Here is a 20707-nt window from a genome sequence, read left to right on the forward strand (position 1 = left end):
CAGCCGCAGCACAAGCAGCTTCCTTCCTCACACTCCCCTCGAGAGGCTGGCCAAGCGGGTGTAGCCGTTGGGGGAGGCTCCCGCTAGGGGAACCCGGCGAGGACAAGAGCGGGGCGGCCGCCTCCCACACGGTCTGTCCGGCCGTGGTGCCTCCGCCCGCGTGTCGGTCCGGGTGCCCGGGGATGTGTGTCAGTTTACGCCTCTGAGATCACACAGCTGCCTGGGGCCGTGTGATGCCCAAGGCAAGTCTTGGCTTTGATTATTATTATTATTATTATTATTATTATTATTATACGTTGGGCTTTCGGGAAATACTCGTGATGTTATAGGATAAAGGAAATGACACTTTGAGGAACTGAAGAGAACATAGATGCGTTTTGTTTTCGAGAGGAAACCGGTCCCCTCTTCCCGGCTTGCTCCCTCACTGCCGATTTCAGAAGCTACCCTCCTCCTGGTGAGGTGGGGATTCCGGCGAGAATAAAGGTGAAGACGGGCCGCCAAGACCCAGGAGAGAAACGCTGACCACTAGAAACCTTTGCAGAAGACACTGCCAGGAAGAAAATAAAAGAAAAACACAAAGACTTATAATTAAACAAGAATCTTACCAACCCAGCCCTGGAGAAAGCCTCCTTCTCCAAAATGGATTTGTTTCCTCTCACCTGGGTTTTCTTAGCTCTCTACTTTTCAGGACACGAAGTGAGAGGCCAACCAGGTAAGCCCCTCAAAGTTTTTTTTTCTATTCATTTCAACATGGTTTCCACTTTAAACGCAATGGCTAATGCAGGAAGGCCACGCAGTATGGCTCAGGAAAAGACTCCCTCAATACTCAATATTAAAGAGAGATCCCAGCCAACCCTCACTACCCCACCAAGGCTGCTAAAACCCAACTTTTCTCTCCTGCTATGAGTGTGTGTATGTGTGTGTGTGTGCGTATGTGTGTGTGTGTGTGTGTTGTAACAGAATTTGGCGGTGTTCAGATGTCACATATGGACTGAATCAAAGGTTTAAAAATACTACAAAGCCTTTACATTACAGTTTTTGGGGATTTTTTTTTTTCCTGTCTTGAAGCAGAACACATCTCCCTTGAGTTTCTTCAACCTAGCCAGTGAAATATAAATCATTTGCATTCCCTCCTCTTAGCTACATTGAGCAATGTTAACTGAAGGGCTTGGGAAAGACAAGTCTAGTTTGGATTTTCATATGCAGTGGATTCTTTGCAGAAGGAGTTAGATATTCCTCAAAATTCCAGGGCTCAGGCTAGTGGAACAAGTTGGATTATGGCTGAGATAGGGGCTTTCCCACTGGGCACTGCTGGCCACCAAGGTGGTTGGTGGCCTCTGTTCTCCTTCCCGCATCTGTGTTTTTTTCTGAGAAAGTAAGTTAATGCATTCTTCTTTTAAATTATTAGATAAAACAACTGAATGGCCCTCAAAGGTCCTCTCACTTTTGTGAAGTGGTTTGAAAGTTTTGAGTGGAATTTGAACTCAACCCTTGCCAAAAAGGGTGTGTGGACATAGACTGCAGAGATAAGCACTGTGAGGGCCAGAATAGTCCTGGGCCAGCATTTTTCGGGAGTGCAAGGGGTACAGTCCCTAAGAAGACATCTCTGATTTCAGGGATCCAGCGAGGGTAGTCTTTCCTTCTTGGGGCCACTCTCCAGGGTGAGCTTCTCTCCCCTCTAAGAACAGCCTGGAATCTGACAACACAACTCTTAGCAGCTGCCACAGGTGATTGAGGATAAGGGAAAAGTGTATGGGGGGGGGGGAGGAAAGAGGGGGCACTTCTGGAAATGACTCAATCACAAGGCACTTACTTCAAAGATATGGCCGCAGTAGTGGGGCTAACTCCCTGCTGCCTCCGGGGCCTCTTAGCAGCACACTGGCTAAGATCCTAAAGGAGAAGCTTTGCAACCAGTAAACTGGTTCTCACCTCTTCCCCTACACACACATACAGCCACTTTAAGCTGCGGTGTTTGGGTTCTGGTTTCGGTTTTAGAAGGAGAGAAAGACAGAGGTACGCCTTTGCCACACAAATCCAACCGTTTGCAGCTCTTTCTCTGCTGTAACGGGTCTACAGGCAGCTGCAAATCGTATCCAAGGAATGGGTACAGGTCCGACTTAGGGGGATTTTTCTGGCCTTCCATTGCTTTTTTGCCTTAATAAATTCCCATCTTTGAAGCAAAATTAAATTACCTCCCACAGACCTGGATGCTGTGTAAATTATGTATGTTTATGTGATTTGCTCTGTGTGTATGTGTCCGCGCGCGCGCGCGCGCGCGCACTGAGAAAGCCCACCGTATATTATGTATTCAGGCGCCGACTCCGGTAGGCCCCGGCGCGCGAGTGCGCGCACACTGGCACACACACCACAAACAGGCACGCACACACACACAACTTAAGGTTCCGTGTGCTGTGTAAAGCAGGAGGGGCTGTGAAGATTCAGGGGCCATCTTCTTACCCCAGCTGTTCGCACATCTGTCCCTGAGTACTGCATGGAGTGTGTACGTGTATGTGCGACGCCCGCTCGGACCCACTCCCGCTCTGCCACCTGCCTCCCGCGCTCTCCGCAGAGCCCCCCTCCCATCCCAACCCTGGCAGCGCTGCGTCACTTCCAGAGAAGCTCTGAAGCAGGGAGCGCGGAGCAGGTCACCCTCTAGGAGGCCTCGGACCCGGGATGGGACCCAGAGCTAAGATCTGCCCAGAGTAGATATTCTCCGGGTCCCCGAAAGGCGGACGCAAGCCGTGTGCTGTTCAGGTTTTCAGCCAGAGTAACCGACTGGCACCCGGGTAGCTGGCAGCGGGTGGCAAAGGGCGAGGTCAAGCTCGACCTCTGACTCACCGGTGTGAGCTAGCCAGGAGGAGGGCCTTCCCAGCCGCAGCCAGTGGCGGCGAAAACTGATTCCGAGAAGGAATCAGGGGAAAGAGGGCAGAAGATATGCGCGAGGGAGCAACTAAGCAAATAACCCTGTGGTCTCAGCGTGCGGCCCCTTGAGCTGGGAGGACCCGGGGCGCAGCGCACCAGGTTCTCCTCTCCTCGCCACGCCGCCCTGCCACATGGCAGCTGCCTGCCTCTGTCCCTCCCGCCGCGGCTAGGGCACTCGGGCAGCTTGGCTGACTCCGCTCCGAGCGCCCCCTCCTGACCCCGCACTCCGTTCTGCACCGCAAGCTCACCGCAGACCCTAGAGAGCCGGCCCAGAGGGGCAGGGACCCAAGGCCGAAGACCCAAGCGCCAGCCGAGCTGGGTGAAGGAAAGCTGGGGCGGAATTTCAGAGCAGAGGGCGGAGAGGGGAGGGAAGGAGTCACCCAGAGCCGCAGGAATGCGCGCAACTTGCACAGTGTCTAGAAGCGCTGCACGCAGAGCACCCGCCAGTGCGACGAAACAGGTGAAGAGCACGCGGCGCACAGGCATACACGTGGTGGAGACGTGGTGGCCCCCAGCTCTCCCTCCCACCCTACCCCACCCCCAGCGCCGTCTCTAACGCCGCATCGATTTGTTTGGGCTACGCAGCAGAAACAGAGCTGAGCAATCCATAAACATTCTATTAGGCAAAAATATTCCCAGAGAAAGCAAAACCGAGGCTAAAGCCTCCGCGAAGCTGGCCGCCTCCAACCCCTTCAGGCTTGTCCCCTCCTTCTTCTGACTAGGACACCCCCAGGGAGAAGCCTGCGGCATTTCCTTGATTCTGCCCAATGCCAGAAAGTTATAACGCGGCTGCGGCTCTCCTCCCAAGCAGCTTCTGCATTTGTCGGCGAGTCTCCCGCCCCTTCCCCGCTGCCTTACTCTGCTTTTCCACGTGAGAAAAATACAGTATTCACGGCCAATGCTTCATTTTCACTGATTGATTTCTTTTTAATATCAACACAAGTTAATGGAGGCGAGGCGCGCTGTGATTAAACGGCTGCCCCCACCCTTTGCCTCGGGCGGGCTGCGCCGCTAGTCTTTCCCACCAGATTCCCGGCGCCCGGCTGCTGGTTGGAGGGCACCGGTAGCGCTAATGTATGGAGATGGAGAAGGGCGGGGTAGGGGGGACTCATCACCCCTCTGGGAATCTTCTGGGGCGGAGGCGCTGAGAATCAGCTTTCCAGACCAAGTTTAGAGGATCCTGCCCATCTGTGCTGCAGCTTCTGCGGCTCCGGTTGAATTTCCTCTGGAAGGGTAGTGGTTCAATGCTCTGGTTTATTGGCGCGTGTTCCCTGCTTAGCTCCCTCCCTCTGCCTCTCTTCCTTTCTATTTCTGACGGAGAGGAGAGCCCCCTGGCGCTAGCCATTACCCCTCAGCGCCTGACCACAGAACTCTCCTTTGCTAGAGTTAAGCGTGATGGGGCGAGGTAGGGGGATAGCTCAGGAAATCATTGGGGGTCCTGACTACGGGTTCTTGCGATGGTGGCAACTTCCAGTCCTAATGTTCCCACCTCCGGGACCTCTGGCTTAGCTCGGGGCCAAAAGAAGTTGTACCCCATAACCATCTCCCCCTTCCCCTCTTCCCCGGAGAGCTTTGATCTGTGCTGGGCTTAACACCATTGTCATGGACACGGGCTGACTCGGTCAATTCAACCTTCCGTCTGGACTGGATGATCAGATAAGAGGTGTAAATTGGCTGTGGGAGACAGGTCTGAGTTCAAACAAATCCTAAAAGAGAAGCAATGATGGTCTAGGCGCCAGGTATTGGTTTGAGGAGTATTTCTTTCAGCCTTTATCCCCAGAAATGTGGGGTAGCCATTGGGTGAGCATAAAAATGTGCAAGTAAAATTGCAAAGTAGATTCTACAGGGACAGCCTGCTCTGGGCTCTGGGGACTGGTCTCATGCCCACATTCAATAAGCGCCCAGTAAACTTTTCCCCAGAAGCAGGCACTGGAGGCAGGGGAGCTGTTGCCAGTTGCCAAAGGAGCGCAGAGTGCAAAAGAGTGGAAGGGGGAAAGCTCCCGCGGGGCTCCAGGGCAAGCCCCTACTTGTCCAAGATGCGCCTGCAGAACTGTGAAGCACCTGGGTTTGAAGTTTTAGGTCATCCTGTGGAGCCTTCAGATATTAAGCCACAGAGCACTCAACTGGCAAACTGAAAGATTGGAAGGCTGTAGTGACTGGAGCCCAGACTATCCAGACAGGACTCTTACTGCCTACTAGATGGCTCTGGTCCCCTGCTATTGAATATAAAATCCATATTCTGCAACAGAAAAGCCAGTTCTGTCTTCTAGGTACAGAAAAGGTTAGGAATACGACCTAGGCACAAATGTGAATAACAGTAAGAGGAGTCAGTTAGTGGGAAAAGACACTGTAGACTAGATCATTCTGAGGACCCTGGTGTTTTTTTATCTCATGCAACTGTTCCTTGAAGCAGTCAAGAAAATGAATAGACTTGGGGTGACTTAGTTTGAAACAGTTCAGGATTTAAAAGGCCCGTTCACTGGTATAGGGTTCTTAGAATATATTCTCTAAAGATCTAGTTTGGAAAGACTTTAGAAACTAAAGGTAAGTTTTTAAAAACAGAACAAAAGCATGTTATGTCAAATTTATAGGCCATTGTTTTGGATGGCCTCCTGTACTAAGCCTCAGAAGACCAAACCAAACCAGAGTGGAGTCACTCATGCTGGGTGCTGGCTGCCATGTTATCAAACTGAACTCTTATCCAGATCAGTTAAAAAAAAATTCAGGAAATAGAAGAGTCACAGCAATCAATGAAAAGGGACCCAGTTTACCTGAGTGGCTGACAGGGATGCCCCCTCTGCTTTAAGCCCATAAAGAAAGTAAGTTTGAACTGGCCAACCCATGTTTGTTGTGTTTCCTCAGCCCTTTTATGTTTATAAAACCCACCTCTTCTGCTCAGCTCATGGGAACTTCATTCTAATTTTATAAAATGAGTTGCCCTATTTTCAAGAATCATAAATAAAAGTCAATAAGATCTATAACTAAATTTGTTATAATTGCATAATTTGTAATTTCAAAGCATAGCACTTTGAAGTTTCTTAAAACGAGGAGAAAGGGCCTGAAAAGTGACATCCAAGTAGTGCTTTGTATCATCATTAACATCTGACTATTGTTTGTCAAAAGAGGAACCCACTTTGAGTGACAGATACATGTTTTGATCCCCATAAGTTAGTCCTTATAGTGTTCTATCCAGGTGAGGACTTAGCTGTTTGACGATGATGATGATGATGATGATGAGGAGGAGGAGGAGGAGAAGGAGAGGAGGCTCACCTCATTATTAAATGATTTCACAGAAGTTTTTTTTTTCCCCCATAGCTCCAACATCATTTTTCAAAGCTTTATCTGCCTTGATGAGAAGTGGCTGAGGGCTTAATGGTTTCATTACCTAACAGGATTCAGAAAGGTTGGATTCCAGGACACACTGGCCTTGTACTGTGGCTGGCCCTTCAGGAGAAATCTTCTTGTAAAGGTTTAGGAAGCTGTCAAGTTTAGATAAGACTGAGCTTCCATCCTATGGGACCTTGGTTGTATTAATAAGGAGAAATTAATTTTTAACCACTGGGAACGTTGCCAAATTATGTGACCTTTGGCAGACCAGCTGTGCTATAAAAATAAATCCCCCATTTCTGAAAATGCTGCTCCCATCCAGTAGAACAATAACAATGTGGCATTTAGGACAGGGAAGAGTGGGGATGAGAAGAGAAATGGGTGTTGACAAAAATCTCCTGATGTTATGATCCATAATTTCAGACCTGAGCATCCTATTCATCATTCCCCCACCTCCCAACTCCCCACAAGCCACAGGAAAGGGGGCAGGGATGACAAGGAGCTAGCACCTCTGTGTGCAGGGAGGGGGGAGGTGTTAAGTGCTTCCAGCCCTCTCACACCCCAGCCTCAAACACATCTCTCATTGTTCACACCAGCAGATTACTGGCAAGGGCAGAGGAAAGGGGGTTTTCAAGCTGGCAAAACGTTTGTCTTTCCTTAAATGCCACCAAATAAGTTTGTCATTGAGAAGTTTGGGGGGGATTGTCAATTGTCACTGCGCTTCCCAGCTTCTGAATCACTGGAGCCAGGCCACCTAGGTTTAAGATTCATCTCAGCCACTTGGCAGCTCTGTGATCCAAGTACTATGTGTGATCCGGATTCTTAATCACTCAGTGGTGCCTCAGTTTCCTTACCTGTAAAATGTGTTTGATAATGATAACTACCCCAGAAGGTGGCTGTGCTCTGCCAAACTACGTGGGATCCTGTTTTGACACACAGTGAGCCAATTCTGGAGTCATTTAATCATCCAAACAGCTTCAGTGGGGTTAGCTATCTTGTGACCGTAGAAAGTACACTTTAACCATTGTGGTAAGTTTATTTTATTTTTATGAGATTTTGGGGGGGGATAAGTAAATAATTATTCATTCTTAGCTCTTTCCCCACTAAACCTTTGTCTGTGTTTTATAAGTACCAGATTATCTCTCAGCACACTGTTCTTCAGAGACCCATATTCTCTGCTGAGTTTTCATCTTAGATTTATGCCTCCTTTTTCTTTTTGCATTTTCTCTTCCTTATTCTGTTTTCTGTGTTCTCACCTCTACCTTTTCTTCTTCTTCTTCTTCTCTTTTAGTTTTAATCTCTCTTTCTTCTTTCTGTTCCCTTTCCTCCCTTCCCATCCTTCATCACTGAAAGTGGGCTCAGCAGGGAACGCAGTGTTTAAGGCACTCTCTCGAATTGGTAATAACTTCTGCTCTGGCTTTAAGGCCCCTCTCAGCAGCTGAACTCAAAAAAAGTCGTCAGAAAGACAAAATAGCTTTTACCCAGCAAGACTCTTAATAATCCCATTTCCCTCTGGGTCTTCATAAAAGAGTCATGATCTAATCCAGAAAAACGGGAGGGGGGCTGGGAATAACAAAAGGAAAGCCCTTCCCAGTAGCTTGCCCTGGATGCGGCTGCGGGCCAGCTGGATGCACATGTCCCTGGTACCCTGAGCCCTGCCTCCAAAGATGCTTTGATAACAGGCACCAGGTTCTGGAGAGTCTTTCAGGGAAGAAGATAAAGGGAATTGCAAATTACTGGACCGAATGATAATAATAATTGTTTGGATAAAGGGAAAAAAATAAAACAGATGTGCCCCAAAGGCATATTAGGGGCCAGAGACAGGGGCATGGGGAGGGATGAGTAGAGAGAAATGAACTGAAACCAAGTAGGAGAAAATCCAACACCACAAGTGCTTTAGTGATAAAGTAATAGCTTGTGTTTTCCTGGTGCTACTGGCAACAGATATTTAGAACTTGCCTTTGGGAGTGAGGAGGCAAAAAAACAAAAACAAAAACCTCAGAATAAATTAGTTTGACTACTATTAGAATTAAAGTGTGTGTGTTTGTCAAACTTCATAATTATCTAAGGTTAGGGTGTCCTAGGAGACAGTTCATATTTAAGTCCACCTTGATCTAGGCCTAGGTATTATTATCCCAGACTAGCCAGTTAAACTCTCAGTTCCCAACTAAAACTTTGCATTTATTAGCAGCTGTTGGTGGAGAAGGGAGGATAGTAACTGGAGAAGCAGAATAATCTGTGATGAAGCTCTCAAAATTTGTGAGATGTAGTGATACTATTGGTATTATTTTAGTTCATCCTTAAATTATTGATTTATCCAGTCTCAATGAATCTGACTTTTGGGAAAGACCCTCTGTTTGATTCCATAAGGTTTGCCAAAGACAGATCAGAAAGGAGTTACGCTGTCCAATTGCTAGTGGCACAGCAGAGTGGATAAGGTCATCCTGAATTCCCACAATCCTTAGAGGATGCTGAAGAGCTTCTGCCTGTGAGAGACAGGGAGGGGAAAGATTACCCGTGGTCCCCCTGGTGTGGAGGTGAGGAAGGCAGAAGATGGGTGCTTTTAGAGCCCCAAAAGACATAAAGGGGAAGGGAAAAGGATCAGAGAGGGCAGAGACATGAACACTGGGCTTGTTGAGGAACATTCAGAAGCAGCAGTTTAGAACGCATGGTTGGAAATAATTGCAAATAAAGTTAGAAATAATAGCTTGGGCTTAATGCAAGGCCCAAATTGCAAGGCCAAGAGTTTTGGGTTTCATATGCTAACCAATGGGGAGCCATTGGCATTTCAACGTAAGCTTTCATTAATCATAATAAATGAAAAATAGGTATTCTGTTACCATTTTTCTCTGTGGGTTTTTGGAGAGTCCTCAAAATTATTCTGTTTCCTTCCCCAAATGTCTGTTAAAGTGGCCAGAAATCGTAATCCCAGATCTCTCATCAATGACACCAAAATTGCATTTGCAATGAGGGACTGGAAAAGAGTAGACATAAATATAAACTAATGATATTATATCGGCTGCCCTATTGGAATTGCATTTGTTTATGATATAAGATGACAAATAACAAGGTTACCACAGGTGGCAGGATTCGAGGTCAGGGGAGGTAATCACATCAAACATACATTTTACCGATTAAATGAGGGTTCATTTTTAGAATCCAGATTGAGGGGAAGAGACGTTCAAAAGGCCCTATTTCCAGACCCAATTTCCAGCTGTCTCCTCAGTGAGGTTCCTCTTTGTCTGTAGGAGGTGTTGGGGAAGAGAGAGCTTGCTTCATTCCTTACTCTTTCCATGCACAGATAGCGGTGTCTTCGCCCTCTCTTCCCTTCCCAGAAGGTGCTTTTATTCAAATTTGGAACCTCACCCTTGCAGAAGTTCATAGGAATTCCCATTTGCTGTGCCTTCACCGGCCTCATAAATTGAATAGATTGCATCCCTTCCTAGCTGCCTTAGGATGTGGTCAAACCGGCGCATTCCTGGGCTGATGGATTGGCTCATTTCTTCCCAGCTTAAGCCAAGATGCGGATTTTATGAGACTGTCTTGTGACAGGCTGAAGTCGCTTTGCATAAAACAAAATCCAGCCCCAGCTCACAAAAATAACTCTTCCAAAGCAGCTTAACCTGGGTTGGTGAGCAAAATTTGGTCAAAGCCCTGAGCAAAAGACTTTGATGATCTAGGTGAGGGACTTGAAGACAGTCCTTTTGGTCCTTCTTTTCAGGCAGACCGAATGTTGATGTGCTCACACAGTGAACTGTGTATCCATAATATTTATAAATATGCAACCACAAACTCAGTTAAGAAAAGAAACTCACTCACGTCAGTAGAGCTAATGTGATTAAAAGAGACATTTGAACTTTCTATAATGCAAGACAGACATGTCCATCCCAAGATCTAAGTTTTACTTCAAACTCACCAAGCCAATAAAACAGAGATAACACTTTGAATCAATGCCTTATTGTCTAGAAGTAAGAGAACCTTTTGAATTTTTGGTTCAATCCATGGGTTAGAGACTCTTTTTCCATACCTCATTATAGGCTTTGAATTTCAGAACTGGAACTGGCCTTTTGGATTACTCCCTCCACTTTAGAGATGAGTAAACAAAGGCACAGAGTGGTTTACTGATTTTCCCAGTCACACAGCCTGCCAGTAATGAGATTAAATGTGATTCTGAGGCTTCTTAATCCTTACCCAATCCTATTTCTGGTCAACTGCTTTGGAGGAATGAGTGAAGTGGCATGGTGATAACATTTTCTCTTTCTAAGTAAGCAGAAGAGTTTCTGCTTTGCCTTGCTACTAACAATTAAATAAAAATAATGCTGTGGAGATATGGATGGGGTGAGATGATACTGTGGGTAAAGAAGAAATTGTAAAGTCAATAAAGTGCACTATTTCCAAGGGAATGAGACCGACTACTTTTCTCCACCAAATGCCCTCACGTGTGAGAAACACATTCCAAGACCTCCGTGGATGCCTGAAGCCTTGGATTGCCCTGCACATGTTTTTTTTTTTTTCTTATATATGCATTCCTATGATAAAGTTTAATTTATAAATTTATGAGATATAACTTATAAATTAAGCACTAATCACAGAACAGATTAATTATAATAACACACTATAATATAAGTTATGTGGCTGTGGGCTTCCTCAAAATACCTAACCCTTCTTGTGCGGCTGTGAGGTGGTATACTGCCACATGACGGACTGAGGCCAATGACCTAGCATGAGGCTACTGATTGACCTCACCATGACCTCAAAAATGGCCATCAGGCCATGATAAAGCCATGTCAATGCTGGCTGACCACAGGTAACAAACTACGGAGCGTGAAACCGCAGATGAGGGGGTTCCTGCACATGAGACATACGAGAAGCCAACCTCCCTGATCATTCCCTCTGTCCCCTCCCCATAGTGTTTAGAATAACAAGCGAACAGAGCTCTAGCTCACTGGGCCTCACCCCGTGTTCCTGGAGTCCCCAGTGCACGTGCAGAGAAGCGCCTAGGAGATGAGGGGGACCCTGCGAGGCCCGGACTCTACACAGCTCCCTGCCTCTCGGCAGCCAAGGAGAACTCTACTGCCATATGCTTTGTACCTTGGGTAGTTTTGATCACGGAGGGAAAAACACCACCACTTCTAAAAGTATTTGACAGCTGCATACTCATTGAATTACAGGTGACACAGCTGAGACCCTGGAAGGTCCCACTGAGTTATGAACCAGGCGCTCTGTCCTCTCTTTGCTAGTTGTCAAGCCCTCCCTTCCCTAGTCACTGGTCCCATTACCCATCGCCCCCCCCACCCCCACACACAACCTGGAAACAACCTGTCCCTCTAATTCCACCTCCAGCTAGTGACCAAGTTTGTCTTCACTTAAACTAAACCAAGGGATCTGTTCTTGACCTGCTGTCACACAGTGAAGCCACCGTAATTCTGATTATTTAAAAGTCCTTTCTATTACATAATGTATAGATTTCAAAATACCATGTAATACAGGATAAATGTACACAGTTTTATGCCAGTGTTTTTTAATATATATATTTTTTAGTTGTAGATGGGCGCAATATCTTTATTTATTATTTTTTATGTGGTGCTGAGGATCGAACTCAGTGCCTCACGCATGAGCTACAGCCCCAGCCCCTATGCCAGTGTTTTCTTTTTTTTTAATAAAAAGATTTAAAAGAAAAAAAAAATAAAGCCCTCATTAAAGTCCCACTTAGGCTTTATCAAATATTATGGTCAAGTTCAGGCCATACAGTGTTCCCTAAAACAACTTCAGCTAAATTTTCCTAGAAGGCAGACCAGATATTTTAAAAGCTCTTTTTTCACTCCTTTTAAAGACTAAAAATTAAATATTATCAAGGAATCAGAGATCTTAAAGGAGCTCTCTAGGAAGGTGAGTTCCAAAGTGAACAGGTAAAAAAAAATTCCTTTTCCTTTTCTGGGGCCATGTTACCCCTCAGCAGGATCACATTATGCTCAGGCCACCCACAAAGCAAGGACAGAAGAGGGGGGAAAAAACAGAGAGACTTTTTTAAAAAATTGGTTTTTTAATTGTAGGTGGACATAATAACCTTTATTTTATTTTTATGTGGTGCGAGGATCGAACCCAGTACCTCACACGTGCTGGGCGAGAGCTCTACCACTGAGCCACAACCCCCAGAGACAGACTTAAACCATCAGCAAAGATTTTTAAACCATCTAATATTTTAAAACACGTAAGTGGTCACTATGGGGATGTAGGGAATCAGGGCTTTGTGACTTTGGAACTTGGTGTTCGTTTTCCTTGAAGTTACATAGAATCATCATTTCAACCTTTCACTCTTGGGCCTCTGGCCTGACCTGCTCATGTCCCCTCCCAGATGGAAGAGAAAACTGCTCTGGACATTCTAGGCCTGGTTTTGCTACTTTTCTTTGGGAAACGAAGTTGCCCCAGGTGAAAGGTATTCACAAACTAGTTGGAGAATGAGGTCCCTTGTCAACTCACCAAACAGGCTCAGTGGCTCCAACTTCAGCAGGGGCAATTTTCCCCTCTGTATGTGGAGATTGGCCTTAAGGGGTTTGCCCTTAAGTTCAACTCTCCCTTGGCTCTCTCTCTCTACTCCTCTGAAACAGGACAGAAAGCATTTATGAAGTTCATTTTAGAACACAATAAAGGCCTACAAAAATAATGGATGGCATATCTCTTCCCCAGAAATTCTAGCTAGTTTCTATTGGGACATGTTTGTATTTAAGAAATGAAGGGCCCCTGACCCAGAAAATGCAAGATCAGTTATCAAGAGAAGATGTAGAAGGACTAAGTGTATTTTCTTTACTGTTTTTACTGATCTTTTATAAGAATTCTATTCTCTCCAAGAAAAATAGAGAAAGAAATCCTAGTATTTATCTCTGTGGATATATATCCGTGCAAATGATGTGTGATATGTTCTGAGAGGGTGTGAACGTGTGTACAGGACTGAAGTGTGAATTACTGATATGTGTATGTAACTGATGTTTGTTCAATATCTATGTTTGTGTGTGTTTCTGAGTGTGAATGCAATCCAAACAAGAATAGGAGTTTATAAATGTTTGACTATTGAGAAAGTTGTCTGTACACACTCAAAGCAGATGTTTTAATAAGTTCTCAGATATTTCAGTAAGAGCTTTGATTTTCCTCGGATAAAGAAAGGACAGGAAAAAAGAAAAGGGCTACTCCTTTTTCCTTTGGTTAAGTAAGTTTTGAACAACAGAAAGAGCAGACTGTCAACTGTAGAATATACTATGTAGTTAAAAAAAATTTTTTTTGGTAGTGGGGAAATAAATTCCAGTGTAGATGAGAAATGAAACCGTCCTGTGAGGAAGTCTCCTGTCTCCATTGCTGGTCTGTGTGCCTGAAATCATGACCAAGTTTTAAGCCTGGGGTTCAGGGACTTGAGGGGGAGCAATTCTTCTTTCAAGGGTAATTGGAGAGAAGCAAGGAAAGGGTGGAGACAGGGAGACTGTGGGTGATGTGGAGACCATAACGGCTACTAAACAGGAGCTCAGCTCAGGTTTCCTATGATGAGTTCCAAGGCAAAAAGTGTGGTTTGGGTGAGTCAGGGCAGAGCTCCAGTTTTCAGCAAAATAGCTGGCAGAGGAGCTGGACCTGGTAGAGAACTCCTCCTTCTGCTTGGTAAAAGCAGCTGGTGATCCAAGTGCCCACACCTCTGCCTTCTCAGAGGGCCACTCCCAGCTTTATTTCACATACCAGAGCCAGGGCTGATGGGCCACCCTGTGACCAGCTGCAAGATTTGGGGTGCCCAGTGTGGGCAAGTCCTGTGGGCACCCAGGAATCCTGCAGGATTTGGCTGCAAAGAAAGGGTGGCTGCATCTGGGTGGGAGGGATAGGCCCATTGTCCTCCTGGACTGGGGAGGGTGCAGGGTCATTAGGTAGAGGATGATGTGGTGTCTGCTAGCCTGAGGAAATGGCTTGCTTTTGTTTTTCCGCCCAGTAGGAAATGGACCCAAATCCATTAGATTCTGGGCAGTTCAACAGGGCACAGTTTGAGCTCTTGGAGGCTCAATACCAAAAAGGCTACTTGTATGGATTTGTGTCCCAACCACCATTGTGCACAATGCCCATCATTTATGCATTTAAAGCCTGTCAGGCTGGTAATCTGAAGCAGAGGTCTGGAAGACAGTAATGCCAACAGACATGGGGAATGGTAAAGTGCACCTGTAGAGTTAAAAATGCATGACCCGTTCCCTCAAAGAGTGAACACAGGAGAAAGACCCCGTCCTGGAGGGCGGCTGCTGAGCTGTCATACATAATTCACAGGCCCATGCTGCTCCATGCAGATGGCGATATTAAATCGTGATTGATGCTAAGAGACGCGCACATCTCAGGAAGGTCTCTAGGAGGCTTCTGAATATTTCTGTGTCTCTCGTGCCTCTCTGTTCTAACTGTGGTATTGAGCAAAACCTCCCATTCCCCAAGAACCCCTGCTAGGGATTGCCAAACTTCGCTCCTAAATAGATAAAATTCTTCAAATGTCATCGCCTACCTCTTCTGCCTTTGAAGATCCGTCCTTTCCCTCCTGGCCCACAAGAGGCTGTTTACCTCCTGCCTGGCACTTCAGGAAAGGGGGGGCAGCTCCCCCCTGCCGTGCCTTTCCATGGCTGCTGTCGCTGGAGAAAGCAGCAGCACACTCTGGTGGTGGTGGTGACCAGCCAGGAGGGACAGTGGGCAGAAACGCACAGAAAAAGACACAGGCATCCATTCAGCACAAAGCACCTTTGTGGAAACCACATTGGAGCCAGTGGGTTCTCCAATACAGATTTTTCCATTCTGTGTCTAATGAAATAATAAATCAAATTTGTGGTGTATGCAGAATTAAATGTTTGGAGGGTTGCTTTTTCTTTCTTAAAAAAAAAAAAAAAAGGTGAAATCACCCTCGAGGGCCTCTTCTGGTCCAAAACTGAAAGTGTTTCCTTGCACCACATGTAATTGTCACCAGGTGCTCTTTGGGACAGCACCACAAAACCACCATGGTCAGTTCCCGGAGCCTTGACTGCTGACTGCTCAGGCTGAGCTGGGCTGGGAGACACCAATAAAAATGAAGAATTTATGAGATAAAGATAGAGATGGGGAGTTTGAATGAGGAGAGGAAGATGGGCCAAGAAGGGAGACAGGAACAGGCTAATTGTACATACAGCCTTCTTGTTTTCATAATCTCAGACCATGTAATTGGGAATATTTATGACCATTTTCTGTAATGTACGTGTGTGTGTGTGTGTGTGTGTGTGTGTGTGTGTTCGGATGGGTCTGGGAGGGATGAGCTGAAATAATCTCTTCCACTGAATGAGTAAGTAGGTTAGTCTCCTGGACTGCCATAAAAGGTCTGTAAAATAGTTTTAATCAGCCACTGGGAGAGAAGGGAAGAGGGAGTGGGGGGCAGGGCGAAGGCTGTAGCATATTTGAAGTTCTTTGGGTCCTTGTTCTCTCTTCCAGACCCACCCTGTGGAGGTCGTCTGAATTCCAAAGATGCTGGCTACATCACCTCGCCTGGATACCCCCAGGATTATCCCTCCCACCAGAACTGCGAGTGGATTGTTTACGCCCCGGAGCCCAACCAGAAGATTGTCCTCAACTTCAACCCTCATTTTGAAATCGAGAAGCATGATTGCAAGTAAGCAGTGCCCCATGCACTGGGGGGGGGGGGGGGGAGGGGCTCACACTGCCTGCCTGCCCCGCCCCCACATGCCTGTCCCTTGGATCACCTAATGGCGGCAGTGGATCCTTGTCCCAGAGGAAAACCTTTAGATGACATTCCTTTTGGGGCGAAATAAGGTGGAGTTGATCCCATGTTATGAAGGACAGAGCCTTATGGAGTGAAGTCCAAATACTAGTGCCCATCTCTAAAAGCGGGCAGGGGAGAGGGTATCCATGTGGGGCAGGGGGGACCATTAGACCCCACTCTCTACTCTTGGATCTACCTTCCCCCTGGATACCTCTGTGTTTCCACTGCTGTTTCATGGAGGAACCCCACCAGCTTCCATAATAAAATAGTTGCCAGATCCCCAAGTGGAGACTTCCTCAGCCTCAGCTGTGAAGGATCAGCCTGTTATTTTATGAAGTGGCAGTTGGTTGCCTTACAGAAAGAGAGGAAAGCATTTGGGATCTATAAGAGTAGATCTAAGACTCTTGATTCTTGCTATCTAAGCTGCACAGGTTAGAGTCTCAAGGCTGGTGTTACAAATTCATTTAACCCGCGCTTTTCTAATTATGTTACAAATATGAATCCCTTCAGTTCTTATAAAGACCCCAGGGAGGGCTGGGGTTGTGGCTCAATGGTAGAGCTCTGGCCTAACATGCACGAGACACTGGGTTCGATCCTCAGCACCACATAAATGTAAAATAAAGATATTGTGTCCACCTTAAAAAAATAAATAAAAAATAAATATTTTTTTTAAAAAATGACCCCAGGGAGTGGGTGCCATGACAATCTCCATTTTGCAGATGAGAATACTGAAGCACAGAGAGGTTAAGTCTGTCCTGAGGCAATTCAACCAGTTTACAACATGACATCAGTACTGACTCCTTGGAAATGTGTGACTTAGGAGATTCCAAGTGGCAATTTAGAATTTCAAAATGTCATGTTAGCTCCAAGGTCCTAAGTTAAAGTAGGGAAGCAGGTGGGTGTTGTAATGTCAATAATGCAGCTGTGTGTAGTCTGATGAGCTTTCTCTTAAATACTTTCCTCTCGTTGAAACAAAAGCAAAAGTTTGCTGTGCAGAAAAGAATGTGCCAATGTTCCTATGCTGCTCCAGATGAGCACCACCACAGAGAGCCATCAGAGCCGTGCTAAGTGTTCAGCACTCCCATATGATTTAGAAGTAGTCTGGGCGTTCTTTGTGAGCAAGGCATTGTGAGCCCTGAAAAATTAATCAAGGGGACAGCTGGTGGGACAGGTATAAGGGAGGGAGCACAAGAACTTCATTTCAAAGCAGGCCTACACCCAGACCAGTGCTTCCCTACAGAAGAAACAAGGCCCCTCTTTAACTGGCACAGGACTGCAAGGCTCTGTGAATCGATGTCATTATTATCCTCCCAGGGCTACTTTGCACCTACGGAATGGTTCTCTCCTAACAAGAGGTAGTCTTTGTTGAAAACCAAAGGGTTTCCCGGATGGAGGCCACATGTGACTGAAAGTCATAAGATGGAGTTTCTAATCCCAGGGCCACTCTTGACTGCATGGATGACATCTGGTAACACATCAGTTCCTCTTTGTCTCAGTTACATGCATCCCCGGGTTCAGCATCTCGAGGCTTCCACTTTCCTGACCGACAGTGAACTTTACCAAGAGTTTCAGGTAGGAGTGCTGTAAAAGCCATTTTGGGTCCTGGTGCCTCAGCTGGCCTGCAAAGGGTTGTCACCAGCTGAAATATAAAGCAGAGAGCTTGGATATGAGCTCAGAGGAATGTGACTAAGCACCTCTCTCCACTGAGGGCCAAATTTTGTTCTGCTGATGCCAGCAAATCTCGAGGGGAAATTGCTAAGAGGTCATTTTATGTATATTCGAAGTGGCAAAGGGAGAAGGCACAGTTTTTTTTTTTTTTTAGAAGGAAAACCCCCAAAGCTTATGAAATGGCACCAAACATGTTGAGAAGTGCAAAGGGGCCAGGAAAATTCTCTCCTGCCCTGTTCTGAGCTGTGGGATACCCCTTCCCCTCACAGAATTCAGCCCAGGGGTGGAGGGAACTCAGGGTTGCTGAAGCCTTTGTGCAGAAGGGAGAGGGACATTGGCCCTTGCTAAGTTGGACTAGAGGAAGCAGGTGTGCTGAAGGGTGTCTCTTGGCGTCTCAACCTCACTAAGTAGCTTCCTGTTTTCCTCCTCACTCCACATCCCAAGCTGTGGCTTCAACCTAAAAGGTCAGGAAGGTCAGCAAAAAAATCTTTCTGGAGTCTGTTTTCCCCAGTGCCAAATTGTCAGAAAGCCTCATCTACCTTGCATAGTCCTTAATTCTCCCCCTACTGTACTCCGCTTTCTCCTTCATTCCCCCTCCCCACCCTCTCATTAATTTTTATATTTAGAAAAGACAAACCTGGTTCTCTTAGCCTCTCACCCTTCAAGGTATTTTTGACATGTTCCCCTGGCCATTTGCATTCAGAATAAATGGACTCCCCCCACCCCCATGCCGCCCTCCCCAAGACCTTCTCTTACTGTCTTATGAAAAGAACAGTTGATCTAATTGAAGTCTTGGAAATTCTGTGTGGTTCCTGCTCTCTTTCCTTCTCTTTCTCATGTCCATATCTCATTTTTGCTCCAAGGGAGCTCCTGAGTTTGCAAAATTCTTTCTATCAAAGGAAATTAGGTCCCTTCTCCTTTCATTTTGGAGCATGTTTCAAATTGGATTAGGCTCTCAAAGCCCTCAAGGCAGGTACTTCCCAAAAGGAAACTGTCTGGACTGCCTGTAGCAGCCACGCCCTGGCAAAAAGGGGAAATGGTAAGAAAGTCAGAAAAAAAAAAGGCAGCCAGATATGAGGAAATGGCAGGGGCCGCATGCTCCCCCCGTGTTTCTCTTCCTTCTACATACACGATTAGCTGCCAAGATGGCTCCCTGACCTGGGAACAGGACCTGATATAAAGGAATGTCCTGGCTGAGGCCCACAAGCCCTGGGTCTCTGCACCTTGGATTTGGAAATGCATCCTAAAGGTTGAGGCCGTGGCTGAGTGAACTCCAGGCAGACCTGCCCGCTAACTGCCACTTTTAATTTTGTTCCACTGAAGGCTGCTGTCTGCTTGGAAAATTTCACTCACAAGCCTTAACTTTGCCTGAGTCAGTGCAGTCCAAGGCCACCGTCTCTGTAGAGCTTCCCTGACTCCTCCTCCCTCTGGCCACCCGCGGGGATCCAAGCCCAGAGTACCCACAGGCTGTCCTGGGGCCTGTGCAGCAGCTGTGGGCAGAAACCAGAGGCCACCTTGGCATTGCCAGGTTCCTGAGCTGAGGGACAAAAAGGCAGAACTCAGGGCTGCCTGGGCAAACAGAGAGAGGCCATCTCACCCCTGGGGAGCAGAGGATGGTAGGAGGCTGCTGCTTCCACAGACAGAGGCCTTTCGTTTGAGTCATCGCCTACTAGCCAAGAGTTGGGGTTTTAGAAACACACACAAAGCTGACTTTTTTTTTTCCCATTTCTAAAATTTGAAATATATGTATTTCTAAAAACACTCACCAGCGTATCAGACATAGCTTATTCCAGAGCCCTCAAACTGGCCTGGCAGTTCCCCACCCCATCCCAGAGGCCCAACCAAATAAAACCAAAATCAAGAGAATGGGTCCTTTTAGGAATTAACCATTTTCCTGTGAGTATCTTGAAAAACATTTTTAGGAAGTGCAAAGGCCACTAGGAAGACTTGAAAGAACATTTCTTAAGCTAAAGACCTCACAAGGAAGTCTACGCTAATGAGTCATGAATATTATGTTCAGTGCAGAAATCATCTCCTTTACCACTTATCACTGATGGTGAAGTTTCCAAATACTAAAAAATACCCCTTCAAAGCTCTTCTTAGTTATTTATTTTTATTTTTTTAGTGTATTATAGATATACATAATAGTGGGGTTCATTTTGATGTATTCAGAAATGCATTTAACCTAGGTTTCTCCATTTTAAAAGTTCCTTTTAAAAGTGTTTCTCACAAAGAACATTTTAAGTCACGTGCCACACCTTCCATGTCTTCTTAAACAAAACCAAAACTTACGGGGACTCCATTTTTTTCTCTTGATTCAGGTTTGTAATTCTAAACTTCGTTTTTTGTGACAGAAGCTGGGTCATGTTATATTTGGAACAGATTTACAGTTGTATTTTCATTGATCTTTTAAACTTCCCAGGCCTCAGTTTAACATTCTGCAAAAGAGTGATAATAACAACTGATTTGCAGCAGTTGCTGTGCCTCGTTTATATAGATGTGCCACAATTTATCAAGTGTGTTGGCATCTTTGTGCTTTGTCATGAGGAAGTTCTGGACTATTTTCTGTCAGTATTCTCGTCCCTCCTGTTATGGGTAGGGCTGTCTCCTACATCTCCCTGTTTGGGCGAGATTTTACTTTTTTATGTATGTGGATTTTGCTTCAGGTCTTGCTGTCTCTTGGGAATCAGGAGCCTGTGTGGTCCAAGCTCTTCCCTAAGACAGGGCAATCCCAAGGCCAGTGTTCCTAGTTTGCTTCAGTCGGTCAAGCTCAAGTTGAGTAAGGACTGAGGAGGGACCCCAAGTGACAAAGTGTGAAAGTGACAGTAAATGGAATTCTCAGCATTGGCTTCGATGTTCATAATCTTTTCTTCTGATCTCCCCATACCTCACATTCTGCATATTTAAAGTTTCAGACATTTGGCCTCTGGCTGAGCATCCTAGATAAACAACTCTTGTGTTTATTTACAACAGAAGGGCCCTCTGTGTAAAAGATGTGCCTATTTCTCACAAAGTAGGTGACTCTATCTTAAAAACGGT

General features: G+C 46.1%; 1 protein-coding gene across 4 annotated transcripts in view; it reads left to right on the forward strand.

Annotated features, from left to right (window-relative positions):
• Positions 1 to 20707, forward strand: part of Nrp2 (neuropilin 2) — a 121567-nt gene continuing 100860 nt past the window's right edge. For 2 of the 4 annotated variants that reach the window (XM_048808389.1, XM_015481295.2), the window contains exons 1-2: positions 1 to 712; positions 15712 to 15889. In XM_048808389.1, coding sequence (XP_048664346.1) covers positions 640 to 712; positions 15712 to 15889 — 251 coding nt within the window. In that variant the 5' untranslated portion in view covers positions 1 to 639. The remainder of the gene's footprint in view (positions 713 to 15711; positions 15890 to 20707) is intronic. The other 2 variants (XM_015481296.2, XM_048808390.1) reach the window with 1 other exon arrangement.

Source organism: Marmota marmota, unplaced genomic scaffold (genome assembly GCF_001458135.2).
Source record: "Marmota marmota marmota unplaced genomic scaffold, marMar, whole genome shotgun sequence".
NCBI lineage: Eukaryota > Metazoa > Chordata > Mammalia > Rodentia > Sciuridae > Marmota > Marmota marmota.